This window comes from Cryptomeria japonica, unplaced genomic scaffold, assembly GCF_030272615.1.
Source record: "Cryptomeria japonica unplaced genomic scaffold, Sugi_1.0 HiC_scaffold_1342, whole genome shotgun sequence".
Lineage (NCBI taxonomy): Eukaryota > Viridiplantae > Streptophyta > Pinopsida > Cupressales > Cupressaceae > Cryptomeria > Cryptomeria japonica.
The window spans coordinates 24,408-35,000 of record NW_026729832.1 but is presented as its reverse complement, the minus strand read 5'-3'; the positions used below and the strand labels follow the sequence as shown (position 1 = coordinate 35,000).

The window sequence follows — 10,593 nt, the reverse complement described above, 5'->3', positions numbered from 1 at the left end:
GTTTCTTGTATGAGACTTTGTTTCTTTGTGGATCTAGGGTGCCTTTTGTTCTCAATTGTAGAATGATTCTTTACTCACTTTCTAAAGTCCCTCTATCAACACTAGTGAAGATTTTGGGATATAATCCTTGGACACTATTGGATGTGGCACTTATTATTATTGGGATTTGTTGGGTGGGGACACCTAGTTCATGGGAGATGGGGAGATGGTTGAGAAATTTCATTTACTTTTAGGTATGCCAAAATGGGCTCCCTTTATTTAACTAACATAGCCTATTTCACATCAATGATGGCATTTGTTTTTGAAGATACATTAACTATAATGATTTGATTTATCCCTTTGAGGTGAAATTAAAAAGGTTTATCATTCTTTAATAATTTTGTAATGGTCTTAACGATGAAAATTATAACCTATTTATAACTTTCTCCCTTTTAAACACCCTAATCTTTGTTCTTTGATGGGTTATGAGTAATCTCCTATTTTATTCGCTCATATAATTTGAAGCATGGGTTTAGGTAGCATGACCTTACTAGTGGTAGGAACATAATCAATTAGTATATCAATCTTTTTTGGTGTGTTTATGTAATAACCCTTCCAAGAAAATTTGCTTTGAAATTACAACATTTTTTACTTTTAGTTTGTAATGATTTTGTTAAATATTTTACATACATCTTCTCATAAAATATTTTTGTTTATTTTTGTTTGGTTTTGTTTTAAAATGTGGGATCTGGGTATAAAATATATAACAATTTTTTTACAATAATCAAATTGTCTCATAATGATATTCACATCTTACAATTTTTAAAAATGGATACTCATAAGATGTCATAGATTTTTTTGTAGTAATTATTTGATATATATAAATATTAACAATAAATAGCAATACTTATACCAAGATATAGTTATTATGATGATTATTCCCTAACTTGGTTTTCTAGTGCTTATATCACTTTATTGTGCACAAGAATTGCATTGGGTGACTGGTTTTTCTCCTCAAACAACAAGATAATAGTATTTGATTCTCCTTTCACCTTCATGTATTCATAAAAAATCCCTCACTAAAATTCAATGACTTCCCTTAGTAATCCAACAAGGTGTAACTCAAAAATATCAATGATTGGAATTAGTGTATCACTTAAGAATCTGCATGCTTTGTCCTAGGAGGGTCATCCTGTAGTACCCCGTTTTGATCGGACTTATTAGACTGATTTTGTGTTTCAGTTTACTTTTCAGTTGGCACTTGATTGCTCGTCATTTTGCAGACATATTTGATATTATATCATGTTTATCTGGATATTGGATGCATGAGTTACTTTCAGTATTTCAGTATTGGTGATTTCTAGTGTTTCGTGGATTATTGCTCGTACTGACATTTTACTTTATCTAGTTGATGTGTCATATATATGTTGCGTGTTTGCTACTGTATTGGATGCAAGGGGACGATTTTCCTTCACTCGTTTCGGTGAGACAGGGAACGTCGCGATTCTCCTTCATCGGTGTGCGTGCCGTGTATTCTTTATCTATATGCATGTATGTGTGCTTCGGTGATGCAGGATATTGCAGGTACAAGTACCGGGTAGGTACGGGGTATCGTCTCCACCTGGCTTCACAGGTCTGAGCGTGCCTTATATGTCCGATGGGAGTGGAGGAGATAGCTTTTGACCCTAGTCCTCACCTCAGTCTGTTATTGTGAGTGCCGTCAGTCGGTCGTTCATCCCCTCTGTCTGAATTTCGAGTCTTTTTACTTTTCCTCGATTTGCGTGCTTTGGTGGTTCGGTTAATTATTTAAGTTTAAGTTGTCATTATTGTTGACTTGAACGATTCATTCCTTTTATGCCTTATGTTTTGAATCAAGCGAAATTGATTAGTTATTAAATTTTAACTGTTAGTTGCTTATTGGAAAAGAAATCGTGTTTAGATCCAACGAAAGAAATGGAATAGATTAGTTAATTGCTTTTAAATATATTCAATTAAGTTAACTCATTGCTTTCTTATTTAGGAAAGAAAAAAAAAATTGATTAAGTTGATACTTATGAAAATGTAATTTTCAAAAAGAGAATTTTTCATTTATTGTTTTGAGAAATTTGAAAAAAAAGGAAAATAGAAAAAGAAAAGAAAGTCAATGGGGAATTTTAATATTTTTTTTTAATAGAAATTTTGGGCAACCTAGAAAATTAGGTTAAGAGATTTTTCTTCTAAGCCATTTTGGAGGAGATTTTGGGGGTTATGCTTATTTTGGAGGAGGAGAAAGGAATTTTGGAAAATTGGCTTGAAGGGAGGATTTGGGTGTGAACCAGTTGGGATTCTTGCTTGGAGATCAAAGGTTGGTTGAATCCTTGCTTATTGCAACAAAAAAATCATTGCTTTCCTTCCTCTTGCTGTTAGTTGTTTTAAAATCTTGAAGTGGTTGCTTGTTATGGGTTTGGAGGAAGAATTCAACTATTTTGGTTATCAAATTTAAACTTAATTTCCCCCATGAAGCTTCCTTAACTGAATTCTTAATGTTTCATCTTTGCTATGCAAGAAATTTCTTAGTTTATCATGCTGTTTGTAATTAGAAATTTGATGGATTTTGGTAGTGTTATGCTGGCAAAATTTTGCCAAGCATTCATAAAATCTCTTTCCCTAAATATTTCCAGTTTTAGAAATGATAGTTATGAGTTAAAACTCCTTGTTTATGCTTGATTTGAACAAATAGCTTCAATTGGGGTTTGGGGATTTAGTCTATTCTCATTTAATTAAACTTTTAAAACAAACTGGGCAAATTTGAATGAAATATGAATGCCCCTGTTTTGTCTCAGAACATTTGTTAATGCTGGTAAAATTTGCATTTCCAGTGACTCTTTTAATTTATTTTTTTTGGTTGTATGTTTGTTAAAATGCTGTGGCTGGGATAATTGATTGCTAATTTTATTTTAACAGAGGTTTTCCCCTCTATCCCTGTTATTAGTTCTTGAATTTTGTCCCAGGCGTTTTCGCCCAAAAACGAAATTTAATTATTAATTAAACAAAAAAAAATTTAAAATTAATAGCAAAAGACTGCAGGTTTTGGTGTTTGGGGATTGGGGGCGGTGGCGGGGGAGCTGGGCTCAACCCAGCCACGCTACTCCCCTCTCCCAGCGCTCCCAGCAGCCTTGCTGCTTTCCTCAGACTGAGAATGCAGCAAGCGCTGCATTCCCAGTCTGGGAACAGCAGCAAGCTGCGTGGGAGGTTTGGGGGGGGGGGGCCCACGTTGGGTTTGAACTTTGTTTTTTTTAACATTTTTTTGTTAGTTTTAAAAAAAAAACGAAAATGTTAATTATTATGTTAGTGGTAAGTAAGATGATTAGTGTTATTGTATATTTAATATTATGTGATAAGATATTGTTATTTTAATAAAAAATAATAATATGTTATCATTTAATATTAAATAACAATATTATGTTAATGGTTTTTAATAAATTCAATAAGCGTTATTTTGTGTTAGTATTAAGTAATAATATATTGTTATTTTGACAATAATGACAATATGTTATTATTTAATATTAAATAATAATAACGTGTTAAATGTAGTTTATGATGATGTTAAGATTAATAAGTAATTCTTTTGATTTAGTAATGAGGATTAATTGATTGGTATCGTGAAAATATAATCAAATGATTTAGAGGTTAGTGGTAATGTTGGGATTAAGGAAAGTCGGATTAAATTTAATATTGGTGTTTGTTATCCAAGTATTATAAAATAGTTGTATGAGGATTGTATTCGTCAAATAGATGTTATTTTGGAATTATTTTATAATAGCTTGTATACGTTGGTTTAATCTGATTAAATGTTGACTGCTCAAAGAAAGATTGTTGTAGTGTTTTTATCATTGCAGTCTAGTCGTTTTAAGGTCGTCGCATCATGTTTAAAATGGTCAATATGTTGTCGATGTTTGCCCTTGGTCAGGTGTCGTTGTTCAAACCTTGAGGAAGTGGGCTTTTATGTGATATGTCTCTTAAGGTTAACTCTGGGTTTGTGACTGTGAGTCCTACACCTGCGTCATGTCTGGATAATTTATGGTTGTAGTCCACCATAGAGTTCTCATAGATAGCCTTATCCAGTTAGTGACCTAGTAGAGAGAGTGGCTTTCGGGCGGGGGCCGCACCCAAAGTGGATGGCAGGATAACCCCTCGAAAGTCAGCTATTAAGTGATAACCTAATAATTGTTTAGGGGGTGGGTAGTTATTAATTTAATTAAGATAATACACCCCGTACACGGTTGAGTGCTTGTATAGGCTCAAGGTGTTTGGGAAGGCCTGGAATGGCAAACCTACCACCTTGTCTTCACGAAAGGATGGTAGGGTCCGCATGATGCTTAGATGGAGCCGGGGGTTCGGGAGAGGTTACCAGGATAACCCATGATGGGGGCCGGGACCTATGGAGACCTTCCTAGGGTAACCATGTTAAGCCATGTGATGACACTCTCTCTCTAGGGTCGCTAGTGTTTTGTGAGTCGAGTCACTTGTGTACTGCGGAGTCATCTGTACTGTTGTTCTTTTCTTGCTTGCTTGAGGGTCGTCTGCTATCTCCTAGCACGGTGGGGTGGTTCCATTTTGGGATCACATGGTCGGGTGGTAGTGCCACTTCCCATCGGATGCCTTGTTCCTACCTTCACGCGAGGATTGGCTTCGCCGGTGCATCTTGGTTCGTGCTTCTTGTAGCACTTATATTCTCGATTTTGTACTATTGAGGCCGTATGGTCATTGTATCAACAACTTGTAAAATTGTAATTTATTGTTCTATGGAAGCCATGTAATTTTATGGAATATTGTAATTTAAGTCATGGGATGTATATTGTTTCAGTTATCTTTCCTATTTGTATAAATGAATCTTTGGAAGTATGTATGTTGTAATTCTGTAAGCCTATCTTTTGAAGATCAATTTATGAATATGAATTATTTTATCGTTATTGGCTTTCCTAGCTTTAAATGGAAGATTGGATTAATATTGTGATGTGGTTTTTATTTTGAAGTAATCTTCGTTGGTAACCCTTTAGGATGTAATGTTAGTCTTCCGCTTATGTTAATTATTGAGCAAGGTTATGATTATTTCCCTTAATCTTAAAAAAAAATTTATTGCGCCTTTTAGTTGCCTTATTGTGTTGCTATCCTTTAGGGTTCCTGGCGGGGCATTACATTTGGTATCAGAGCCCATGTTTCAACATTGGGTACTCTGGGATTGTAGTGAGCCCATTCAGTTTGACCTTGTGTGTAGATCTTAGTGTTTGGATTTCCCTTGCTATATCCTTGTCATTGATCTGAACCGTTTTCTCTTTTGCAGTTTTGGTCATGGTTAGGAAAGCTAGGGGTGTCGGCCGTGTTGGTGGCCGCAATAGAGGTAGAGGTGGGAGACGAGGCCGAGGTTCAGACCGCCATAGTCCTTCACCACCTCCTACTCATGTGAGTGTGGATCAGGAACAGTCAGTGCATCAGGAGTTACCGCATGTGGAAGAGCCGGTTCCCGAAAGGGAAGAGTTGAGGCAGATGTTTCAGGAAGTTCTAGCTAGGCTAGGCCCCAGGCCTGAAGTTGAGCAGCCCATCCATGCTCAGGTTGGGGAGTCGTATCAGCATGTTTCAGAGGAGAGAGAGAGAGAGAGGTCTCCTAGGAGGAGAGAAGTTCCTGTTGGTCATGATTCAGCTCCCTCGAGTCACATCAAGGATCTTTTGAGGACCAACCCTCCTTTCTTCGATGGCCGAGGCACAGGTCTCGAGGCAGAGACTTGGTTGATTAGTTTGGATAGGTGTTTCGCTATGTTTCCATACAGTAGCAACACCCGAGCGAGATGTGCGATCATGCGTCTCGATGATTTTGCTTCTATATGGTGGAAGTTAGAGGAAGAGAAGATTGGTCTGAATATCAATACTGTTTCTTGGGAGATCTTCTTAGAGAGGTTCAGGGCACGGTTTCTTTCACCGCAGTGGAGACAGACTCGGGCAGATGAGTTCTATTCATTGCGACAGTTTGGTATGTCAGTTGACCAGTTCGAGCATAGATTCTATGAGCTGAAGCAGTATGCCGGGATTGGCAACGATGAGGCTATGCTCGTACAGCATTTCTTGAGAGGTCTTAACGACCGCATTAGTGGAGGGGTTAGAGTTTTTGAGCCAGTTTCAGTGGAGGCAGCGGTGGCGAAAGCCAGATTGGTGGAGCAGAACCTCATCCGTGCACATGGTGGACAGGCAGGAGTTCAGATAGGGAGTGTTCCTTCCAGTGGGAACAGAGCTCGTGGGAATCAGTCCCAGTCAGCGGCACCATTCAGGACTCCTCAGGCACCCGCTAAGGGTGGACAGCAGCAGCAGCCGCAGCAGCAACCGCAGCAGCAGAAACCGAAACAGTCTCAGGGCCAGCAGGGTGGCAACCCTCCTCATAGAAGAAACAGGAACTGGCGGAGAAGCAAACAGGGTTTTCCAGGACAGTCTTCTCAGAGTGCATCACAGGCCCCTAGTAGGGGAAGCTTTCAGCAGTCCAGTGGGCCGACTGGAGGTAGAGGACCTGGTAGAGGAGCTTGCTACTCTTGTGGGCAGTATGGTCATATAGCCGTGCAGTGTCCTCAGCGTATCCACCAGACAGGGAATCAGGGGCCAGTTGCATCAGAGCCTACAGTAGGGGATGCCGGTAGGACCCACAGAGTGTTTGCAGCGGTTGATAACCGCCAGGCTGAGCATCAGGGGACAGTTATTGAGGCCGCAGGTGTGTTGTGTGGTATCCCTATCTCAGTGCTTTTTGACTCCGGTGCATCGGATTCTTTTATTTCTTCATCCATTGTGGAGCGGTGTGGACTCACGTCTGCTAAGCAGGCGGATAGGTGGCAGGTAGAGTTGGCTACCGGGGTGCGCGTGGTCGTAGATGCCTTTGTTCCTAGTTGTGAGTTGGATCTAGGTCCCTTTGTGACTTCTGTTGACCTTCGTGTCATTCCTTTGGGATCCTATGGAGTGGTGTTGGGGATGGATTGGTTATCATCCCACAGTGCTCATGTGGACTGTCGTCAGAAGACAGTAGAGTGTTTAGATGACCATGGCAGGAAAGTGGGGATCGTTGGAGTTCAGAGATCGGTATCCTTACGTATGATTTCCGCTATGCAACTTAAGCGGTGTATGCGTAGAGGATGTCAGCTTTTTGCAGTAACTCTTGAGGATATGGATGAGGGAGAGAGTCGAGAAATCGCTCTTAATGGTCACCCTATTCTTCGAGAGTTTGCTGATGTGTTTCCTTTGGAGATTCCTGGTATGCCTCCGAAGCGAGACATAGATTTCCGCATTGATTTGGTTCCTGGTGCAGAACCTATTTCGAGAGCTCCATATCGGATGACTACTCAGGAGTTGAGTGAGTTGAAGTTGCAGGTGGAAGAATTGTTGGCCAAGGGATTCATTCGTCCTAGTGTCTCTCCTTGGGGTGCGCCTGTTATCTTCGTAAAGAAGAAAGATGGTTCTCTTCGGTTATGCATTGATTACCGACAGCTGAATAAGGTAACCATCCGGAATCGATATCCATTGCCTCGTATTGACGATCTTTTCGATCAGGTGAAGGGAGCCGTGGTGTTCTCTAAGATTGATCTGAAATCCGGGTACCATCAGTTGCGCATTCATGATGCAGACATTCATAAGACAGCGTTTCGCACTCGTTATGGTCACTATGAGTTCACAGTAGTACCATTTGGGTTGACAAACGCGCCTTCAGTTTTCATGTGCCTCATGAATGGGGTTTTCCGTGCATACCTGGATCATTTTGTCCTTGTGTTCTTGGATGATATATTGATTTATTCCAGATCTATGGAAGAGCATGAGGGTCACTTGCGTCTAGTTTTGCAGTGTTTGAGGGAGAATCAGCTTTATGCCAATTTGGCGAAGTGTGATTTCTTCCAGACTGAGGTGAAATATCTTGGTCATGTGGTTTCAGGAGAGGGTGTATCTGTGGATCCTTCGAAGATCCAAGCCATCGTGGATTGGCCAGCGCCGACCAATGTTTCAGAGGTTCGGAGCTTTATGGGATTGGCCGGATATTACCGCCGTTTTGTTAAGGATTTTTCCCGTATAGGTCACCCGATTACTTCTCTTCAGAGGAAAGGGAAGAAGTTTGTTTGGGCAGAGCAGTGTGAGTCAGCGTTTCGTGCCTTGAAGGAACTCCTTGTCAGTGCTCCGATTTTGGCAGTCCCTGATCCATCCAGAGAGTTTATGGTATGCACAGATGCCTCTTTAGAAGGTATAGGTGCGGTGCTTATGCAGGATGGACGTGTGGTTGCCTATGAGTCTCGCAAACTCAAGGACCACGAGTTGAACTATCCAGTTCATGATTTGGAGTTGGCAGCTGTAGTGCATGCGTTGGTTAGGTGGCGTCACTTTCTGTTAGGGCGTCGGTTTGAGCTGCATAGTGATCACCGCAGTTTGCAATATATCTTCACGCAGCCGAACTTGAATGCTCGACAGCGAAGGTGGATGGAATTCCTCTGCGAGTATGATTTTGAGGTTCGATATATTCAGGGGAAGGAGAATGTAGTGGCTGATGCCTTGAGTCGTAGGCGGCATGAAGTCTCAGCTTTGTCCCTTGGAGTGGACTTGAGACAGAGAATTCTTGGAGTTCTCCCTCAGGACTCTTGGTATCAGGATGTTAGAGCCGTGTTGGAGTCCGGAAGGCCCTTAGAGGGTAGATTCGCTGGGTATAGTCTTGAGGCGGATGGCATTCTACGTCATCTTGGTCGGATCTATGTACCTCCTTTGGAGGGTCTTCGCACTTTGATCATGACTGAGGCCCATCGTGCACCTTATTCGGCACACCCAGGTGTCAAGAAGATGCATGCAGATCTTAGACAGATTTATCATTGGGCTGGTATGAAGCGTGACATTGCCGATTTTGTGTCGAAGTGTTTGGAATGTCAGCGAGTGAAGGCGGAGCATCAGCACCCAGCAGGGCTTTTACAGCCTAATTTAGTACCGGATTGGAAATGGGACATCATTTCCATGGATTTCATTGTTGGGTTGCCTGTTTCTTCACGTCGTCATGATGCCATCATGGTCATTGTTGACAGGTTGACAAAGGTTGCTCATTTTGTTCCTATCCGAGCTTCCTATACAGCAGCAGTGGTGGCTCGTGTCTTCTTGGAAGATGTGGTGAGATTGCATGGGATTCCGAGGCGGATAATCTCGGATAGAGATCCAGTCTTTACCTCAGCATTGTGGACCTCACTTCAGCATGCTTTGGGAACTCAATTGAACTTTAGTTCAGCTTATCACCCAGAGACGGATGGTCAGACTGAGCGTGTGAATCAGGTTTTAGAGGACATGCTTCGCATGTATGTTATGGACCAGCAGTCGCGTTGGGAGGATTATATTTATCTTGTGGAGTTTGCTTATAACAACGGATATCATAGCTCCATAGGTATGTCACCCTTTCAGGCTTTGTATGGTCGTCCTTGCCGTACTCCGTTGAGTTGGGATCGGTTAGAGGACAGGGTGCTCATAGGCCCGGATATCCTTCGAGAGATGGAGCAGCAGGTAGAGCGGATTCGTGAGCATTTGGTAGCTGCACAGGATAGGCAGAAGAAGTATGCAGATGCTCACAGGGTAGATCGTCAGTTTTCTGTTGGCGACCGTGTATTCTTGAGAGTGCGTCCGCGTAAGAGTCCGATCCGTTATGGAAAGGGTTCTAAGTTGGCGCCTCGTTTTGTTGGCCCGTTTGAGATCCTTGAGAGGATAGGACCTGTTGCCTACCGTCTTGCTTTGCCACCGAGTCTATCCCGCATCCACGATGTCTTTCATGTTTCAGTTCTTCGGCCTTATCACCCAGATGTGACTCATGTTCTTGATTGGAACGCTTTGCAGGTCGAGGACGGGCAGCTTTCTATGGAGCCCGTGCGCATTCTTCAGCGTCGGGATTTGACCCTCAGGGGACGCACCATCGACCAGGTAAGGGTCCTATGGGACCCAAATGATGAGACCTCGGCGACATGGGAGGATGCAGCGAAGATGAGAGAGCTCTATCCTTATCTGTTTTAGGCTTCCAGGAGTAAGCCTAGTTTTGTGGGGGAGAATGTAGTACCCCGTTTTGATCGGACTTATTAGACTGATTTTGTGTTTCAGTTTACTTTTCAGTTGGCACTTGATTGCTCGTCATTTTGCAGACATATTTGATATTATATCATGTTTATCTGGATATTGGATGCATGAGTTACTTTCAGTATTTCAGTATTGGTGATTTCTAGTGTTTCGTGGATTATTGCTCGTACTGACATTTTACTTTATCTAGTTGATGTGTCATATATATGTTGCGTGTTTGCTACTGTATTGGATGCAAGGGGACGATTTTCCTTCACTCGTTTCGGTGAGACAGGGAACGTCGCGATTCTCCTTCATCGGTGTGCGTGCCGTGTATTCTTTATCTATATGCATGTATGTGTGCTTCGGTGATGCAGGATATTGCAGGTACAAGTACCGGGTAGGTACGGGGTATCGTCTCCACCTGGCTTCACAGGTCTGAGCGTGCCTTATATGTCCGATGGGAGTGGAGGAGATAGCTTTTGACCCTAGTCCTCACCTCAGTCTGTTATTGTGAGTGCCGTCAGTCGGTCGTTCATCCCC

General features: G+C 41.9%; 1 protein-coding gene across 1 annotated transcript; it reads left to right on the top strand.

Moving 5' to 3' along the window:
* The first annotated feature begins 5,814 nt into the window (after positions 1–5,814).
* LOC131043017 (uncharacterized) lies at positions 5,815–10,318 on the top strand. The gene is made up of 2 exons (XM_059216268.1): positions 5,815–6,712; positions 9,838–10,318. The coding sequence occupies exons 1-2, from the start codon at positions 5,815–5,817 to the stop codon at positions 9,945–9,947; spliced, it is 1,008 nt and encodes a 335-aa protein (XP_059072251.1). The 3' UTR covers positions 9,948–10,318.
* Positions 10,319–10,593: the final 275 nt, after the last annotated feature.

What these genes read in the sequence shown, in the direction of transcription:
- LOC131043017 (XM_059216268.1), top strand. Translation starts at nt 5,815, where the DNA reads ATGCGTCTCGATGATTTTGCTTCTATATGGTGGAAGTTAGAGGAAGAG. An exon ending in GACAGTTATTGAGGCCGCAG is followed by an intron (nt 6,713 to 9,837) that starts GTGTGTTGTGTG and finishes AACGCTTTGCAG; the next exon opens with GTCGAGGACGGGCAGCTTTC.